Source organism: Schistocerca gregaria, chromosome 1 (genome assembly GCF_023897955.1).
Source record: "Schistocerca gregaria isolate iqSchGreg1 chromosome 1, iqSchGreg1.2, whole genome shotgun sequence".
NCBI classification, from domain to species: Eukaryota; Metazoa; Arthropoda; class Insecta; order Orthoptera; family Acrididae; genus Schistocerca; species Schistocerca gregaria.
The window spans coordinates 974921462-974943247 of record NC_064920.1 but is presented as its reverse complement, the minus strand read 5'-3'; the positions used below and the strand labels follow the sequence as shown (position 1 = coordinate 974943247).

Below are 21786 nucleotides of genomic sequence, written 5' to 3'. Positions count from 1 at the left end.
ACAAACACTCTGAACCAATCGTTGAAAGGACGCAGAGCAATGTAAATTTTCAGGTGTATTTTTATAATTAAGATCACAGTTAATACAGCCAAGTCCGTACTAAGCGGGAACACAATGTAAAGTTCACACACACCACAATCACACACGTAGCCAGTTTATGGTATTTAGACCCGTTACCAAAGTTAATAGAGTTCACCGGATCGTTTAGTTATGAAAATGCTCGCTCAAATGTTATGCACTCTGCTCTACACTTAATACCTGTTCCAGTCTTAGATCGCACAACACGCCACGCGGTGTTAACCAACAGTCAAAAGCAATAATTTCGATATTTCGTCCGAAATTCCACACGACGTCCACTATACCGTTCACTTAAATACAGTTTGTACAACTTCGCGAACCCGCAATTAGCATTTTTCCGCGAATTTACAGTACTTTCGTCGGAGCTGCTTTCAATGAGATGTTACTAGTTCGAACCCTGAGCCCCGACTCCCTTAGATCACACCAAAGGCTTTGTTCCCAGCATAGATTGGCGCGAGCCTGTATTTTTCTGATTGGCTGATATCACAAACAGCAAATCAGGTTGCAGTATTATCCCGCGCTAACCCGCGCTTTACTTCAATGACCAATCATAGTAAAATATTTCTTTCTATGGCAACTGCTAAATAAATAAATTTAGAAAAGTATCAAATATAAAATTTCTCCTTCTAAAATTACCGATTAATTTGTGTTCCACTCACGATTTATTAGCATCATAAACTGACTGCACATTTAATTATAGTAAATCCCCTGTACAGTTTAACTGGTACTTCCTGAATAAACAAAACAATTTTCATTTACTTCTGTTCTTCTTCACTCATACAACACTCACACTGCTAATTACTACACATATAAAACAATTATAATTATGAAAATACATTAAATATTAATCAAACATAACTTTACAACATTGTTTTGACTGTCCGTCAACTGCTGACCTCTGTCGCCTACTAGTACAACAACGTGCAGCTCTGTAACTCAGGTCCATGTCAGCCGGTGACATCTATCGATGACTCATGCCTAAAACGATATCGTCCTAACAAGTGACAGGAGCGATGCGAAGGCTCTACGCCTCAGATGGATCAACACAAGTACGCATCTGTCCTCGGGGACCATGCTGTTTTTTTTTTTTTTCCTGGTACGATGGCATCTAATAGCAAGACGATACAGCGTGTTACACACCTCGCAGCTTACATGCGTGGTTCGAAAAGCACCTGTATGAGTTTACCGTTCTTCCCTGGCCTCCACAGTCCACTGGATTAAACCCAATCGAGAATCAGTGGGAGGAACTGGATGGGGCTCTTCGCGTCGTGGATCCTCAACCGAGAAACCTACAGCACCTGGCCCCGGCACTGAAGTCGGAATGGTCCGCATCCCTGCCAGTACATTCTAGAATTATTCTCTTCCTCCACATCTCGCAGTGGTGCGTGCTGCAATGATTATTCAGATTTTTGATAGGTGCTTATATTAATGTGACTGAACCGTCTAAATGTAATACCAACAATATCACCAAATCTATATTATTTAAAGGTAAAATCTTTCGCCGGCCAGAGTGGTCGAGGGGTTCTAGGCGCTACAGTCTGGAACCGCGCGACCGCTACGGTCGCAGGTTCGAATGCTGCCTCGGGCATGGATGTGTGTGATGTCCTTCGGTTAGTTAGGTTTAAGAAGTTCTAAGTTCTAGAGGACTGATGACCTCAGCAGTTAAGTCCCATAGTACTCAGAGCTATTTGAACCTTTTTTTTTTTGGTAAAATCGTTCACCCACTCTTAGCTGCAGTCTGCCTGTCTGGTGGCTTCCAGAGGCAGCATAAATTTGATTTTCTGTAGCTCATACAATTATCGACCCAAGTTACAAATTTCAAATGCGGTCATAATCTACTCATTAAGAGGCACAATAAGTATTAAAGGCATTGTAATTCGCGATTCATTATATTCACTCAGTATTTGAGAACGAGACCACTTAGCGACTTCCAACAAACTGAACACATAATTTCAAACCATTTCGAAACTTTTCCCGCTGATTCTTGCCACAAAATATTGAAAGGAAAAACATTAATCACTACGTTTTCGCTGTTCATTTAGTAAAATTTCGGTTTCAAGCATGATGTTTTAATTTTTTCTCCTTTAGTAAACCGAACAGCCAAAGAAACTGGTACTCCTACCTATTATCGTGTAGGGCCCCCGCGTGCTCGCACAGGTGCCGCAACACGACGTGGTATGGAATCGACTAATGTCTGAAGTAGTCCAAAATGGTCTAAATGGCTCTGAGCACTATGGGACTTACCAGCTGAGGTCATCAGTCCCCTAGAACTTAGAACTACTTAAACCTACTAACCTAAGGACATCACATACATCCATGCCCGAGGCAGGGTTCGAACCTGGGACCGTAGCGGTTGCGCGATTCCAGTCCGAAGCGCCTAGAACCGCTCGGCCACACCGGCCGGCTCTGAAGTAGTGCTGGAGGGAATAGACCCGATGAATCCATACCGTAAGAGTACGAGGGGGTGGAGATCTCCTCTGAACAGCACGTTGCAAGGCATCTCGGATACGATGAATAATGTACTTACGTACGAGTCACCTGTCAGAGTCGTATCTAGACGTGTAAGGGGTCCCATGTCACTCCAACTGCACACGCCTCACACTATTACAGAGCCTCCACCGGCTTGAACTGTTCACTGCTGACATGCAGGGTCCTTGCAATCATGAGGTCATCTCCGTACCCGTACACGTCCATCCGCTCGATACAACTTGAAACGAAACTCGTCCGACCAGGCAACATGTTTCCAGTCATCAACCGTCCAATGTCGGTGTTGACGGGCCCAGGCGAGGCGTGAAGCTTTGTGTCGTGGAGTCATCAAGGGTACACGAGTGGGCCTTCGGCTCTGAAAGCCCATATAGATGGTGTTTCGTTGAATGATTCCCACGCTGAGACTTGTTAATGGCGCAGCATTGAAATCTGCAGCAGTTTGCGGAAGGATTGCACTTCTGTCACGTTGAACGATTCTCTTCAGTCAGCGTTGATTCTTTTCTTGCAGGGTCTTTTTCCGGCGACAGCGATGTCGGAAATTTGATGTTTTACCGGATTCCTGATATTCACGGTACACTCGTGGAATGGTCGTACGGGAAAGTCCCCACTTCATCGTGTAACACCACGTTCAAACTCACTTAAATCTTGATAACCTGCCATTGTAGCAGCAGTAACCGATCTGACGACTACGTCAGACACTAGTTGTCTTATATAGACTTTGCCGACCGTAGCTCCGTATTCTGTCTGTTTATATTTCTCTGTATTTGAATACGCATGGCTATACCAGTTTCTTTGGCGTTTCAGAGTAAAGTGCATCGTGTCATGCAAAGTAACATGACACATGATGTCATGTCGTATAACTTAAGTCGTGCGAACATGCAATCATGTAATCCAACCTGGCATTCATCATGTCGTGTAATAAGACACAATGTGTCGTTAAAGTTAACGCTGCATGTATCTCCACTCTGGGGTACTCCCTGTTAAAGATGCACCCTCACTTCGTATTGTAGATGCATCCCACTGTCAAGAAGCATATAAATTTTATCTATTTGTTCTTACACCTCTCACTACACATGTAACAAGGAGTGAGTATAAAAGAGCTCACTGTGTTGGCATAATATGGTTAACTAGAAAAAAACTCGAGAATACGTCAAGATGTTTTGATTCAAATGTCTCTGTATCTGCCAGGTAAGTCGAAAAGCTAGTTCCCTTCTTTTACATCTCAGACTCTACCCAGGACATATGCAGCTTTTTTCTGCTACGGTAGGAACATTTTTCATTCTGGTTCCTAGCTTTTACTCCACCATAGTTTTGATATTAGACCGCCATAGCTTCGCAACCGATGAAGGTTTTTGTTGACTCGGGTGAGGATGATCCGCTATGGGTCTTTTTTATTGGCTTTCTAGCTATGTTCCTTATAACGTGGTAATTAAAAAAGCTTTCACTAAACAAGAGACCATTAATTAAAAGTACTTATCTACCTTCTTATAAAATTTGAAACGGTTCGCACAGCGGTGAAATATAGGAAGTAGCGCTCGTAAGAAAACTCCCAAAAAACATGCTTTTTTTGCACATAAAATCTGCTGGATTTTCGGAACAGACTTTTCAATTTTACCGTACGAATGCAGTTTTATTTATTTTAATCACTTTAAACCGTTTCCACGCATTCAGTTCACATAAGAACAAATTTTACATGCAACATTTAGCTGGACTTTAAACCATCATATCTCGACAACGCAGAGAGATTATTGCATGAAAAAAAATTGTTTTTGACTTTATCTACACTCCTGGAAATGGAAAAAAGAACACATTGACACCGGTGTGTCAGACTCACCATACTTGCTACGGACACTGCGAGAGGGCTGTACAAGCAATGATCACACGCACGGCACAGCGGACACACCAGGAACCGCGGTGTTGGCCGTCGAATGGCGCTAGCTGCGCAGCATTTGTGCACCGCCGCCGTCAGTGTCAGCCAGTTTGCCGTGGCATACGGACCTCCATCGCAGTCTTGAACACTGGTAGCATACCGCGACAGCGTGGACGTGAACCGTATGTGCAGTTGATGGACTTTGAGCGAGGGCGTATAGTGGGCATGCGGGAGGCCGGGTGGACGCACCGCCGAATTGCTCAACACGTGGGGCGTGAGGTCTCCACAGTACATCGATGTTGTCGCCAGTGGTCGGCGGAAGGTGCACGTGCCCGTCGACCTGGGACCGGACCGCAGCGACGCACGGATGCACGCCAAGACCGTAGGATCCTACGCAGTGCCGTAGGGGACCGCACCACCACTTCCCAGCAAATTAGGGACACTGTTGCTCCTGGGGTATCGGCGAGGACCATTCGCAACCGTCTCCATGAAGCTGGGCTACGGTCCCGCACACCGTTAGGCCGTCTTCTGCTCACGCCCCAACATCGTGTAGCCCGCTTCCAGTGGTGTCGCGACAGGCGTGAATGGAGGGACGAATGGAGACGTGTCGTCTTCAGCAATGAGAGTCGCTTCTGCCTTGGTGCCAATGATGGTCGTATGCGTGTTTGGCGCCGTGCAGGTGAGCGCCACAATCAGGACTGCATACGACCGAGGCACACAGGGCCAACAACCGGCATCATGGTGTGGGGAGCGATCTCCTCCACTGGCCGTACACCTCCGGTGATCGTCGAGGGGACATTGAATAGTGCACGGTACATCCAAACCGTCATCGAACCCATCGTTCTACCATTCCTAGACCGGCAAGGGAACTTGCTGTTCCAACAGGACAATGCACGTCCGCATGTAACCCGTGCCACCCAACGTGCTCTAGAAGGTGTAAGTCAACTACCCTGGCCAGCAAGATCTCCGGATCTGTCCCCCATTGAGCATGTTTGGGACTGGATGAAGCGTCGTCTCACGCGGTCTGCACGTCCAGCACGAACGCTGGTCCAACTGAGGCGCCAGGTGGAAATGGCATGGCAAGCCGTTCCACAGGACTACATCCAGCATCTCTACGATCGTCTCCATGGGAGAATAGCAGCCTGCATTGCTGCGAAAGGTGGATATACACTGTACTAGTGGCGACATTGTGAATGCTCTGTTGCCTGTGTCTATGTGCCTGTGGTTCTGTCAGTGTGATCATGTGATGTATCTGACCCCAGGAATGTGGCAATAAAGTTTCCCCTTCCTGGGACAATGAATTCACGGTGCCGTAGGGGACCGCACCGCCACTTCCCAGCAAATTAGGGACACTGTTGCTCCTGGGGTATCGGCGAGGATTTCCAGGAGTGTATTTATCTACCTTCGTGCGAAGTTTGAGCGGATTCTTACAGGTTTATACTATCGAAGTATTGTGCTTGAAAGATCCCCCAGAAAAAAGTGTTTTTTGCCAGTATAATCCAAACGAAGCCAGAGTTTTCAAAGGGTTAAAACTTATCTTAGATCAAGTTCCGATCCATCAGTGGACCAAATTTGAATGATCAGTCTAGCTCCAGTCCGGAATTATGTAAAGATGACAGGTTCTGCATGTAAAATCTGAATGAGAGTGAGTGTTTCACCGCGTTAAATCCTGAGCAGTGCACGTACAAATGGCCCCATTAGCTGAGCATGAATTTCAGCCTAATTAAAACCTTTTGCAAAAAGAATTAATCGGTCGACACAATTTACTGGTGCCAGCTCCGTTTCGTTGTTCAAACCTTACTTAAAATACGTACATGCCGTACCATAGCTTCAGTAAGACAGATGATCGAGTGGCTAAACCACAAAAATCGGGCACATATTCCTAGCTCAAATAGGAGCTAAGCACCGACACTGCCACCCCGCCAAAAGCTCGTAACTCTGCGGTGTTTACAGGCATGCATGTTACAACGCTTCCGCGCTGTAACGATACTACAAAGAGTAACGGTCATATAGCAGTGGCTTGGAGTACTCCCAATGTTTCTTTTACAGCTCCCAATCTCGTCTCATTAAGACAGGCGTGTTGTCATCTATGTGATACGAAGTCCCTAACAGAGTGGTAAATCGTGTATGACACTCGCTAACTACATATTTTGTTCAGATGTTTTCTGGAAGCCAACTAACACAGCATTAAGCCTTTCATGATCTGTGGGACATACGTGGCTCACATAGAACTTTTTCCATGAGCTCACAGTGATATGAAAGTCCCACACCTGTGTGGTGGTGTGATGTAGCGTTGAACGGATCAGCTGTTTGCAGCCAAAAGGCGCATTGTTTAGCATCAAACGCGCGATGCGTCGCTTAATTGCTTGTGGTGCGCATTGTGTTTTGGGGGTTTTATGTAATTTTTTTCCCGACCGCGATAGAAAGCACAGTTCGTATTTATTGTCTTTTTTTGTTTGCTGGAAATACACAGATTTGTGCATATTTTTATTGATAATACGCTTTTAAATTTGTTTCGTGGTTCTGCCTTGTGGCCAGTGTGTGTGGAGAACTTCTACTTTTGCTTTTTATTCATATTTGTGTCTAAATATTTAAATTTATTTATTTTATTCAGTGCTGTAATCTTGCTTCATTTTCCTTGATTTCATATGTAATGAAATTCTCCAAAAAATTGTGGCTTGACTCTTGTGATGAACGCTTGCCTTTGCCTTCTCTTTATATTTATCCCAGATGAAAGTTTCCTTACATGAGGAAACTGTTTACTATAGCAACGTCCAAAAGAAAATAAGAAAGAGTATTACACAATTTGAATAATCTGTCCGGTAGTCGAATCGGTCTACAGCTCGGCTAGGGATGAATTTGGGGACCATTTATTTGTCCTCGAGTCCAGCAGAATATATACAGTCCACTTAAAATAATTATAAAACTGTAGCTAGTGCTCCTTTTCTAAAAAAGAAAGACTGGATGAACACTCATTTTATATACTGAAGTTTTCGGTACAGCTTATTATTTCTTTAACTACAAAACTACATTGTACTTAACATTATCTAGCATTAAAACAGTTTCCAAACTGACATCAGTTCATGGCTGCTGCAGTTTTACTTTACTATTCGTATCGGCAGCAAGATGTCTGTCTTTCATAAACCAAGAGCCTAGATAATGAATAGGCTGAGAGAACTGCAGTCGAAGGTCAACCAATTTAATGAAGATGAGATTACTGACAACATGAAGATGAAATTAAGCTATTGCAGGTATGATAATAAGATTAGTTTTATTTGGTTAATAATGCTAGTATACGGATTTTCAGAGTGTAAAATTCGGCCCATACCAACTCCGTTAAGTTCTTGGGATTAATTTCGGTATCGAAATCATTGAAAGTTTGATTATTTTTCGTGGCGGTGAAAGTAGTGCAAAATATATTTAGTGTCACGTCCTGTTTACTTTGAAACGCACTAGTGGAAGCATTTTCCAAAGTCTTCTCTTCAGCACGAAGTAGCATTTGGACGGCAACTTGGTGAGTGGAACTTTTTTTAAGTACCTTTTTTTCCTCAAAGAAAGAATCTTATTTTTGGAATCATTTGAAGATGACACACTTACAGTAGCCTAAGTTTGAACAATGTCCATGCCTTGCTTATTTCTTTCTACACCCAAATTTCCTACTTCTTTGCAAAGTTTACAACCAAGTTCTTTTCTGTAATTTTTTTAAACGATTATCCGATCATTTTTATCATTTTTTCTTGAATCGAAGCCCAACATTATGGACGATCATTTGACTTGCTATCGTGCACAAGTTCGTCCATTGTATTTTGACTGGTGGGTTCAGTGTGCAGGTTTACATTTTCACTTTAATCATCCACAGATAACATCAAAGTTCCTGACGTTACATTCGCACAAGAATTATTGACAAGCTTCAGCTTAACTTGCAACGAAAGACAGGGCACACCGTACACAAACAAAAAAGGAAACAGTAAGCGAATAAGTTTCCTTTACTATACGTCTATAGTCACAAACATTTTGTTAACAGATTACCGGTTTCGGTTTATAATGACCATCATCAGATCTGTTTCATAAAAACAAAGTCGTAATGTACTGCATCCATAGTGGCATCGTCAGATGTTAACGATGTAGTGCTACTGACAACATAACTCGTGCATATGATGTTATGTATATACAGGGTGAGTCACCTAACATTACCGCTGGATATATTTCGTAAACCACATCAAATACTGACGAATCGATTCCACAGACCGAACGTGAGGAGAGGGGCTAGGGTAATTGGTTAATACAAACCATAAAAAATGCACGGAAGTATGTTCTTTAACACAAACCTACGTTTTTTTAAATGGAACCCCGATAGTTCTGTTAGCGCATCTGAACATATAAGCAAATACATAATCAATGCCGTTTGTTGCATTGTAAAATGTTAATTACATCCGGAGATATTGTAACCTAAAGTTGACCCTTGAGTACCACTCCTCCGCTGTTCGATCGTGGGTATCGGAGAGCACCGAATTACGTAGGGATCCAAAGGGAACGGTGATGGACCTTAGGTACAGAAGTGACTGGAACAGCACATTACGTCCACATGCTAACAGCTTTTTATTGGTTTTTTTCACTGACGCACATGTACATTACCATGAGGGGTGAGGTACACGTACACACGTGGTTTCCGTTTTCAATTACGGAGTGGAATAGTGTGTGTCCCGACATGTCAGGCCAATAGATGTTCAATGTGGTGGCCATCATTTGCTGCACACAATTGCAATCTCTGGCGTAATGAATGTTGTACACGCCGCAGTCGATCTGGTGTAATGTCGCCGCAGGCTGCCACAATACGTTGTTTCATATCCTCTGGGGTTGTAGGCATATCACGGTACACATTCTACTTTAGCGTACCCCACAGAAAGAAGTCCAAAGGTGTAAGATCAGAAGGACGGGCTGGCCAATTTATGCGTTCTCCACGTCCTATAAAACGCCCGTCGAACATCCTGTCAAGGGTCAACCTAGTGTTAATTGAGGTATGTTGCAGGTGGACCATCATGCTGATACCACATACGTCGACGCGTTTCCAGTGGGTCACACTCTATTCCACTTCGTAATTGAAAACGGAAACCACGTGTGTCCGTTTACCTCACCCCTCATAGTAATGTACAAGTGCGTCAGTGAAAAAGACCAATAAAAAGGTGTTATCATGTGGACGTAATGTGCTGTTCCAGTCTCTTCTGTACCTAAGGTCCATCACCGTTCCGTTTGGATCCCTACGTAATTCGGTGCTCTCCGATACACACGATCGAACAGCGGAGGAGTGGTACTCAAGCGTCAGCTTTAGGTTATAATATCTCCGGATGTAATTAACATTTTACAATGCAACAAACGGCACCGATTACGTATTCGTTTATATCTTCAGACGTGCTAACAAAACTAACAGGGCTCCATTTAAAAAAATGTAGGTTTGTGTTAAAAAAACATACTTCGGTGCATTTTTTATGGTTTGTAATAACCAATTACACTAGCCCCTCTCCTCACGCTCGGTCTGTGGAATCGATTCGTCAGTATTTAATGTGGTTTACGAAATATATCCAGCGAGAACGTTAGGTGACTCACCCTATATATATATCTTTGACGATGCTTGTGCTGATTCTGCATTTAACATTTGACGACGCCACTATGGCTACAGTACATTAGGACTTTGTTTTTATGAAACAGATCTGATGATGGTCATTATAGAACGAAACCGGTAATCTAAAACAAAAAGTTTGTGACCATAGACGTGAAGTAAAGGAAACTTATTGCATATACGGGTCGCTGTTTTATGGGCGACAATGACGCAGCTTATGAAAGTGAGTGAATAACCAAGTATGGCTTGTCCCATATGTCGACTCACTCACAGAAGAAGAATGTAGACTCACTAAATGGCTGCCACCGATTCAGTTGTTGAGAAAGATTGCCTGTTGCTACGAAACGTTCGAAACTGTCACATGTGACTAAAAACGTGTTTTACATGCGTCGTGCGCATGTCCCATATATTGACATCAGTATGTGCAAGAACAATGGCTGTAAATCATTATGTATATTTCAGATTATGTTTGCTTATTGAGAAATTACAATTATTTAAGGTTATATTATGGATCATGTGAGTTTTGTTAAAGAGCTATGGAACATGTAAGTTTTGACAATCCCCATTTTGGATCTTGTGAGTTTTGGTACTGAGCTGTTTGGACGATGTTGGTTTCGCGAGAACTATATTGTTGCGACTCGATATGCAGATCATGAAAGTTTTTGATATCGTTCATAGAAACTGAACAGCAATTAAATGTTCCTCCACGGTGTTGATATGTCGGATACTGGGGCAGCACTGAAGGTGAAGAACAAACTACGCTGTGAGATTTGGTTTATTTTTCAGAAATGGACTTAAAATATTGAATTTGCGATTCCTAACTGTTAAGTGCCAAAGAAAGAGTCTTATACATTCTTACGTGGAGGAACAAATCAAGCCAATAACAAGAATCAGTTTAATTTGAAAACAATGAAGAAAACAGGATATTCTAACCTCATTCGTTTGGGTTCCACATTTCTGGATCCTGTGAACGTTTCCTTGACCTTCCTCTTTCTCCAACGGGTAAAACGTTTTCTTTCATGTCTTATCTTAAATCAGTTTTATTGCAACCACTATACTGAATTACATTTCCCAAAATAACTGAACAGAACAGGAAACACACTCCACTGGCATAAATATTTACTACTACACAAGAAAATGGCACCGAGTGAGCTAATCGCTGATTGGTCAAGATGAGGTACGGGAGAAAACACACAAGATCCCGCGGATCATGAGACTTTTAAAACTGACCATGAAGTTTAACACCGGTTTTCTCAAGGATCTTGTGCCATATGGGAATAATTGTTTCGTGAATTATGTTCTTTGTATAAAGCTATATGAGAATACGTCGGCATCTCAATTTTCATTATTTTGGAGTACGTTAGTTATGACTCTAACCTACACATGTATCGCTTTTTCCGCCACAGACAGCACTGGTATCGTTTATATTGTGATTAACAACAGAAGAAAATGAAGTGAATACCATTACGTCCGTGAAATAAGCTGCTGACAAACTTTCAAGCACTCCAACTTCGTAAAGAAGTTACTTTACGGACACAACAGTTTGGAGGCGTCATCCACTTTTCCCCCAGAAAAAGAGCACAGATTACAAACAACGACCGAAATTTAGACGTGGGCTCACCCAGTATCCATTCTAGAAGCAGAATACCAATTTTGACAGACAGCACTGGCATCGAATTTTTCTTTTGTTTCCTTTACTAGTTGCTCAATATACAGATTGAATAACGTCCGGGACAGGCTACAACCCTGTCTCTCTCCCTTCCCAACCGCTGCTTCCCTTTCATGCCCCTCGACTCTTATAACTGCTATCTGGTTTCTGTAAAAATTGTAAATAGCCTTTCGCCCCCTGTATTTTACCCCTGCCACCTTTAGAATTTGAAAGAGAGTGTTACAGTCAACATTGTCAAAAGCTTTTTGTAAGTCCACGAATGCTAGAAATGTAGGTTTGCCTTTCCTTAATCTATTATCTAAGATAAATCGTAGGGTCAGTATTGCCTCACGTGTTCCAACATTTCTGCGGAATCCAAACTGATCATCGACGAGGTCGGTTTCTACCAATTTTTCCATTCGTCAGTAAATAATTCGCGTTAGTATTTTGCAGCTGTGACTTATTAAACTGATAGTTCGGTAATTTTCACATCTGTCAACACCGGCTTTCTTTGGGATTGGAATTTGACAGTAGTGAGCGAAATTTCAATTAATTAGGTCACGAAAGGGTTAAGCGGGCGAAAGGCGCTGTCCGTGTCCGTAGCGTGAGCAGGCCTTACCGACTCGTCATCGACGTCGTCGTCGTCGCTGCCGGCGACGTGGCTGGGCCGGAAGGAGTTGCGGAAGCGCTGCCAGACCCAGGAGACGGGCGCGGGCAGCATGTGGGAGGCGCGCGGCGCCGCCCATGCGGGTCGCCGGCCGGCGTGGGCGACGGCGCCGGACTCTCGCAGCACGGGCAGCAGGCTGCCGCCTACCTCTCTCCGACGGCCGACATCCGCCCGGGGCTCGCACTCCACCGTACGACGACCACTTGTGGAGCAGCCTCTCCCTCAAAAACGTGTCCTCGACTCGACCGCCACTGCGCCACGCAGTGTGTATTACAGCGGTGGCGATCACTCTCGCAGTCTCGAGCTAATATTTTAGAGCTTCGCAGTGTTTCGGACGCAGAAGAGGCTGCAGCTAACTAGATCGGCTCTTCCCGTCGCTACTGTTTCAGCGGCGGTCGGCGAGCCACTGGCCGCGAGGAATGCTCAGCGCCGAGCTCGGCTCGCGGCCATCGATCTCCCGGACACCGATGGCAGGCCAGCAGGCCGATACCTCCCCCTCCCTCTGACACCGGCGGCGGCAGGCAGCTGTCAAACTTGCGCACGCACCCTGAGCGACAGCGCAATTTCCCGCGCCGCAGCCCACCTGTGTGGCCAGGTACCGCCGATGCCAGACCCGGAGGTAACCATTTCGAAGGCTACAAACTTCCATTAATTGCTTCTGGGTAGTGTAACGTTATTCCAAAAAAACAAGTAATTTTCCAAGATGATTGCCTATCGAATTTGCGGTGACCAAACGATACATATCGAACATGCGATCACAAATCGATCGTGCGACTCTGGTGGCAGGCGTTGTGAGTTGGTTTAGGGTGGTCGCTACAGCAACGACAAAAGAAGAGCGTTACAAAAATACTTGTAATTGAAAAAGAGACGACTTACTTTACTCGTCGTCGGTGTTGTCATCATGTGAGGGTCCATTACAGTGGTCTGGATGGATAGTGTCGAAGAACCATGTAATCTTCCTGAAACTTCCTGTCAGATTAAAACTGTGTGCCGGACCGAGACTCGAACTCGGGACTTTTGCCTTTCGCGGGCAAGTGCTCTACCAACTGAGGAGAGCGTCTGTGAAATTTGGAATGTAGGAGACGAAATACTGGCGGAAGTAAGCTGTGAGGACGGGGCGTGAGTCGTGCTTGGGTAGCTCAATTGGTAGAGCACTTGCCCGCGAAAGGCAAAGGTTCCGAGTTCGAGTCTCGGTCGGGCACACAGTTTTAATCTGCCAGGAAGTTTCATATCAGCGCACACTCCGCTGTAGAGTGAAAATTTCGTTCTAGAAACATCCCCCAGGCTGTGGCTAAGCCATGTCTGCGCAATATCCTTTCTTCCAGGAGTGCTAGTCTGCAAGATTCGTAGGAAAGCTTCTGTGAAGTTTGGAAGGTAGGAGACGAGATACTGGCGGAAGTAAAGCTGTGAGGACGGGGCGTGAGTCGTGCTTGGGTAGCTCAATTGGTAGAGCACTTGCCCGCGAAAGGCAAAGGTTCCGAGTTCGAGTCTCGGTCCGGCACACAGTTTTAATCTGCCAGGAAGTTTCATACCAGCGCACACTCCGCTGTAGAACGAAAATTTCATTCTGTGTATTCTTCCTGCTAATCTTACGTTTTCCACACTGCCCGCAATGAAATTGTAGACGGTATTTCAGCATCGAAACTGTTTTTACGGAGTTTTACACACTTCGCACCACCACAGTCTACACAGTCCATTGTTTCCTCATCCGGTAGTAATCCATATTTACGACAAAAAGTCGAACAATTTTCTACGCTGGATAAACACGGATTAGATTTTTTCATGTGAAAGAATCCGTCGAAGAGTCCTCAAGAACAGCAGACATCCCACTCACTAACGACATAAATCATCTGGGATTCTTTAGCAGCTCACAAATCATTCGCGGAGGTATGTAATTTAGAGCAAGTAAGGGAACGACGGAAAACAGATAAAAATGACGATCACAAATAACTGATCACAACGCCCGCCACCAGAGTCGCATGGTCGATTTATGAGCGCACGTTCGATGTGTATGGTTTGGACACCGCAACTGCGATAGGGAATCATTATTGGAAATTACCCGAAAAAAGGAGAAAACTGAAATCTGAGCTGACAGTGTTGCATTCTTCCGAAAACTATCTCTTCGAAGTCGGAGTAACCACACCAGGAGCATAACATGCAAAGACAGATTAAGGGGATCACACCCTTCCTATCTAACCCATGTCAATTTAGGCAAGTATTTGACCCATTCCTGAGAAAAACTATTTGATGCAGGATCTTAATATTTTTACTGTATGTTACATGATGCTAATAGTCAACTGTACTAAAATCTACTTCATCCATTTTATAGTTTTTAATAAATACTTTTTTAAATTTATTAACAAAAAATATTAACTTTTGTGAAGAAAATATTTTTTTGTAAACTTCTTAATGGGGCAATATTAATAATTGTATTACCAGAGGTGGCGCTTTATGTTGTGCAGAGTCTCTGAAAATTTCAGTCATTTATTGATGATAGTTTGTGATATAATGGGGCATATGTACAGAAAATTTTAGTTTGCGTGAAAGTGGCTTCAAGGAAAAAAAACTTTTGAAATTTGTTACTTACAGTTAATTAAAACTGTCCTGCTGCATATGATGGCCCTTCTTTGGCCTCCAGCAGGTCTTCCAGCTTCTTTTTCACCTTCCTGAATGTTTGTCTTCCTTTCCTGGCCATATTAGATGCAGAATTTCTCTGCATCGGCTATCCTCATTTTATCGCAAAGTTGCGGCCCAGTGATCGTATTTTCACCAGAATTAATTCTCAACTTTTTCAGTACTCAACACTTTCCAGTATTACCGCAATTGAATGTAATAACAGCATCATGAACTCCTAGTTTCATTGTACGCATGCCTACAAATACAGTTTTAGGAGGGCGATTCCAAATTGTGCTGTTGAAACATTCATTTGGGTTTCGAGTCTGCCAATGCAGACATTTCTTTAGAAGATCAGGATGGCGCAAGCCTCTGAAAATACACTACCGGCCATTAAAACTGCTACAACACGAATATGACGTGCTGCAGACACGAAATTTAACCGACAGGGAGAAGATGCTGTGATATGAAAATAATTAGTTTTCAGAGCATTCACACAAGGTTGGCGCCGGTGGCGAAACCTACAATGTGCTGACGTGAGGAAAGTTTCCAACCGAATTCTCAATGACAAACAACAGTTGACTGGCGTTGCCTGGTGAAACGTTGTTGTGATGCGTCGTGTAAGGAGGAGAAATGCGTACCATCACGTTTCCGACTTTGATAAAGGTCGGATTGTAGCCTATCGCGATTGCGGTTTATCGTATCGTGAGATTGCTGCTCGCGTTGGTGGAGATCCAATGACTGTTAGCAGAATATGGAATCGGTGGGTTCAGGAGGGTAATACGGAACGCCGTGCTGGATCCCAACGGCCTCGTATCACAAGCAGTCGAGATGACAGGCATCTTATCCGTACGGCTGTAACGGATCGTGCAGCCACGTCTCGATCCCTGAGTCAACAGATGGGGACATTTGCAAGACAACAACCATCTACACGAACAGTTCGACGACGTTTGCAGCAGCATCGACTATCAGCGCGGAGACCACGGCTGCGGTTGCCCTTGACGCTGCATCACAGACAGGAGCGCCTGCTATGGTGTACTCAACGATGAACCTGGGTGCACGAATGGCTAAACGTCATTTTTTCGGATGAATCCCGGTTCTGTTTACAGCATCATGAACGCCTCATCTGTGTTGGACGACGCACATTGGAAGCATGTATTCGTCATCGCCATACTGGCGTATCACCCGGCGTGATGGTATGGGGTGCCATTGGTTACACGTCTCGGTCACCTATTGTTCGCATTCACTGCACTTTGAACAGTGGATGTTACATTACAGATGTGTTACGAACCGTGGCTCTACCCTTCATTGGATCCCTGAGAAACCCTACATTTCAGCAGGATAATGCACGACCGCATGTTGCAGGTCCTGTACGGGCCTTTCTGGATACCGAAAATGATCGACTGCTGCCCTGCCCAGCACATTCTCCAGATCGCTCACGAACTGAAAACGTCTGGTCAATGGTGGCCGAGCAACTGGCTCGTCACAATACGCGAGTCACTACTCTTGATGAACTGTGGTATGGTGCTGAAACTGCATGTGCAGCTGTATCTGTACACGCCATCCAAGCTCTCTTTGACTCAATGCCCAGGCGTATCAAGGCCGTTATTATGGCCAGAGTTGGTTTTCCTGTAGGCAGTATCTTACCCCTAGTGAGATAAGCCTCTACATCCTTACATTTGTCCTCTAGCCATTTTGCACTTCCTGTCGATCTCATTTTTGAGACGTTTGTATTCCTTTTTGCCTGCTTCATTTACTGGGTTTTTATATTCTCTGCTTTCATCAATTAAATTAAATATTTCTTCTGTTACTCAAGGATTTATACTAACCCTGTCTTTTTACCTACTTGATCCTCTGCCGCCTTCACTACTTCATCCTTCAGAGCTAGCCATTCTTCTTCTACTGTATTTCTTTCCCCCATTCCTGTCAATTGTTCCCCTATGCTCTTCCTGAAACTCTGTACAACCTCTGGTTCATTCAGTTTCTCCAGTTCCCATCTCCTTAAATTCTCACCTTTTTGCAATTTCTTCGGTTTTAATCTACAGTTCATAACCAATACATTGTGGTCAGAATCCACATCTACCCCTGGAAATGTCTTACAATTTAAAACCTTGTTCCGAAATCTCTGTCTTACCAATATATAATCTTTCTGATACCTTCTAGTATCTCAAGGATTACTCCATGTTTACAACCTTCTTTTATAATTCTTGAATCAAGTGTTAGCTACTATTACGTTATGCTCTGTGCAAAATTCTACCAGACGACTTCCTCTTTCATTTCTCTCCCCCAATCCGTATTCACCCACTATGTTACCTCCTCTCCCTTTTCCTACTCTTGAATTCTAGTCATCAATGACTATTAAATTTTCGTCTCCCTTCACTACCTTAATAATTTATTTTATTTCATCATACATTTCATCAATTTCTTCGTCATCTGCAGAGCTAGTTGGCATATACACTTGTACTACGGTAGTAGGCAAGCTTCCCCACCAACGGCAAGGTCCATGGTTCTTGGGGGTAGGCAGAATAACACAGGCACTACAAAGTCGAATACATCCTGCTGATGGTCGATTAAGACTTATTTTGTTACCTGCTCTCATAGTCGTCAGGTTCAGAGTCCTTTTCGGCGAGCAGATTGTTTGGTGGCGGCTTACCGTGATAGCATGGACTATAATACAATACAATCTTGGCCACAATAATGCGTTCACTATGCTGTTTGTAGTAGCTCACCCGCACTCCTCTTTTTTTTATTCATTATTAAACCTATTCCTGCATTATCCCTATTTCACTTTGTATTTATAACCCTGTATTCGCCTGACCAAAAGTCTTGTTCCTCCTACCGCCGAACTTCACTAATTCCCACTATATCTAACTTTAACCTATCCATTTCCCTTTTTAAATTTTCTAACCTACCTGCCCGATTAAGGGATCTGACATTCCACGCTCCGATCCATCGAACGCCAGTTTTCTTTCTCCTGATAACGACGTCCTCTTGAGTAGTCCCCGCCCGGAGACCCGAATGGGGGACTATTTTACCTCCGGAATATTTTACCCAAGAGGACGCCATCTTCATTAACCATACAGTAAAGCTGCATGCCCTCGGGAAAAATTACGGCTGTAGTTTCCCCTTGCTTTCACCCTTTCTCAGTACCAGCACAGCAAGACCGTTTTGGTTAGTGTTACAAGGCCAGATCAGTCAATCATCCAGACTGTTGGCCCTGCAACTACTGAAAAGGCTGCTGCCCCTCTTCAGGAACCACACGTTTGTCTGGCCTCTCCACAGATACCCCTCCGTTGTGGTTGCACCTAGGGAACGGCCATCTGTTTTGCTGAGGCACGCAAGCCTCCCCACCAACGGCAAGGTCCATGGTTCATGTGGGTAGGCAGAATAACACAGGCACTGCGAAGTCGAATACATCCTGCTGATGTTCGATTAAGACTTATTTTGTTACCTGCTTTCATAGTCGTCAGGTTCAGAGTCCTTATCAGCGAGCAGATTGTTTGGTGGCGGCTTACCATGATAGCATGGACTATAATACAATACAATCTTTTACGCCCATATATATATATATATATATATATATATATATACGTTTCACATCCGCTCCTAAGCCACTGTACCGATTTCAACCAAACTTGGTACATATATTCCTGAGTGTTAGGCAACAATCGCTGTGGTAGTAACAACCACCTATCTATCAAAGTTTAGGAGATATAACGTCATGAACAATGAGAAGGGTGAAAAACTGCCGCATCATGCGTGACGTTTAAATTTATTACTTCTTTGCTACTTAGCCTATTCGCAACATACTTCGCAGACTATCAACATATGCAGCTGAATGTAGCTAAACAAATATATCATGTATAGCACATAGTTAAAGACACGTGATGTAATAAACTGTGATGCTGGAAAAAATTTCGCAATACGTATGAAGTTTTAATACATTTATTCTGTACTACTATGACACTCCTACAGTCAAATCAGCTAAAGGAAAACCTTTACACCTGGAAGCACTTTTGACAGCTTTCGACTGCGAAGCGTAAAAGGCTATAGAAGAAAACAAAAGCCGTCTAAAAATCTCTGAAGAGGCGTTGCCATAGAGACGTTTATCAAATCGCGTTGTAGACACGCTAAGCAGCCGGGATCATCTCATAGAGAGTCTGCTGTAGGAATACATCTAAGGTTTCGTTTCTAAAAGATAACTGGAAAATCAATACGCGGGCGATGCTGGCTATGTCAGCTAATTATGCTATAGAAACGTTGATCGGACGTCATGAAAGAAAATTTGGACTGCAATGTTAGATTTTTGTGATGTGCAAAGTTGTTCGTAATGGTGCGAATCGACGATCGCCAAAACAATCACTTCCGAAAGTAATTAGAGATGAAACATTTGAAAGAAACATTATATCTACATCTACATGTTACTCCACAATTCACACTTAAGTGTCTGCGCAGCATTTGTGCACCGCCGCCGTCAGTGTCAGCCAGTTTGCCGTGGCATACGGAGTTCCATCGCAGTCTTTAACACTGGTAGCATGCCGCGACAGCGTGGACGTGCAGTTGACTCATCGAACAATTTTCATACTTGTCTACCATTCCACTCTCGAATGGCGCGTGGGAAAAAGGAACACCTGAATCTTTCCGTTCGAGCTCTGATTTCTCTTATTTTATTATGATGATCATTTCTCCCTACGTAGGTGGGTATCAACAAAATAAAGTCAGTGATCGAAATTTCATAAACAGATCTCGCCGCAAAGAAAACCGCCTTTGATTGAGTGACTGCCACCCCAACTCCCGTATCTTATTAGTGACACTCTCACCCTTATAACACGCCGATAACACGAAACGAGCTGCCCTTCTTTGCACTTTTCCGATGTCCTCCGTCAGTCCTACGTGGTAAAGATCCCATACCACGCAGCAATATTTCAGCAGAGGCGGACGACGGACAAGTGTAATGTAGGCTGTCTCTTTAGTGGGTTTGTCGCATCTTTTAAGTGTTCTGCCAACCAAGCGCTGTCTTTGTTTCGCCTCCCCCAAAATATTATCTATGTGGTCTTTCCAGCTTAAGTTGTTCATAATTGTAATTACTGTGTATTTAGTCAAATGGACAGCCCTTATATTTGTGCGCTGTACCGTATACCCAAAATTTATCGGATTTTTTTAGTACCAATGTGGATGACCTTGCACTTTTCTTTTTTAGTGCCAATTTCCACTTTTCGCACCATACAGAAATTCTCTCTAGAACATTTTGTAATTGAAATTGATCGTCTGATGATTTTACTAGATGGTAAATTACAACGTCATCTGCAAACAATCTAAGGGGGCTGCTCAGATTATCACCTAGATCATTTATGTAAATCAGGAACAGCAGAGGGCCTATGACGCTACCTTGCGGAACGCCAGATATCACTTCTGTTCTACGTGATGATTTACCGTCTATCACTACGAACTGCGACCTCTCTGAGAGGAAACCACGAATCCAGTCACACAACTGAGACGATACTCCATGTGTACGCAATTTGATTAATAGTCGCTTGTGAGGAACGGTATCAAAAGCCTTCTGGAAATCTATTAATATGGAATTGATCTGAGATACCTTGTCACAGCACTCATTACATTAAACATCGATAGTATAAGATAATGGTATAATTTTCAACAAATAAAACTCATATAAAGACAACTATAGTTTTTAATTTATATCAAGTAAATAAAAGATCGTGATAACAGTGAGAAAGACGGTAGAAGACAGACCGAAGCTAGGCGACGATTCTTGCCTTAGATATTCTACACGATCACAGTATTTATGAGATATGGAATCATTGTCATAAGCAGAAGAAATCAATTTATTACAGTAGGCAGCGCAGCCTTGACGAATTTGGTGAAAGACATACACTCCTGGAAATTGAAAAAAGAACACCGTGAATTCATTGTCCCAGGAAGGGGAAACTTTATTAACACATTCCTGGGGTCAGATACATCACATGATCACGCTGACAGAACCACAGGCACATAGACACAGGCAACAGAGCATGCACAATGTCGGCACTAGTACAGTGTATATCCACCTTTCGCAGCAATGAAGGCTGCTATTCTCCCATGGAGACGATCGTAGAGATGCTGGATGTAGTCCTGTGGAACGGCTTGCCATGCCATTTCCACCTGGCGCCTCAGTTGGACCAGCGTTCGTGCTGGACGTGCAGACCGCGTGAGACGACGCTTCATCCAGTCCCAAACATGCTCAATGGGGGACAGATCCGGAGATCTTGCTGGCCAGGGTAGTTTACTTACACCTTCTAGAGCACGTTGGGCGGCACGGGATACATGCGGACGTGCATTGTCCTGTTGGAACAGCAAGTTCCCTTGCCGGTCTAGGAATGGTAGAACGATGGGTTCGATGACGGTTTGGATGTACCGTGCACTATTCACTGTCCCCTCGACGATCACCAGAGGTGTACGGCCAGTGTAGGAGATCGCTCCCCACACCATGATGCCGGGTGTTGGCCCTGTGTGCCTCGGTTTTATGCAGTCCTGATTGTGGCGCTCACCTGCACGGCGCCAAACACGCATACGACCATCATTGGCACCAAGGCAGAAGCGACTCTCATCGCTGAAGACGACACGTCTCCATTCATCCCTCCATTCACGCCTGTCGCGACACCACTGGAGGCGGGCTGCACGATGTTGGGGCGTGAGCGGAAGACGGCCTAACGGTGTGCGGGACCGTAGCCCAGCTTCATGGAGACGGTTGCGAATGGTCCTCGCCGATACCCCAGGAGCAACAGTGTCCCTAATTTGCTGGGAAGTGG

The 21786-nt window shown here is 44.0% G+C and overlaps 1 protein-coding gene across 1 annotated transcript in view; it reads right to left on the bottom strand.

Moving 5' to 3' along the window:
• The window catches only part of LOC126311099 (probable E3 ubiquitin-protein ligase HECTD2), a 418213-nt gene extending 405696 nt beyond the window's left edge, over window positions 1–12517 (bottom strand). The window contains exon 1 of the mRNA XM_049992125.1: window positions 12320–12517. Within this exon, the coding sequence (XP_049848082.1) occupies window positions 12320–12421 (102 nt within the window). The 5' untranslated portion in view covers window positions 12422–12517. The remainder of the gene's footprint in view (window positions 1–12319) is intronic.
• Window positions 12518–21786: the final 9269 nt, after the last annotated feature.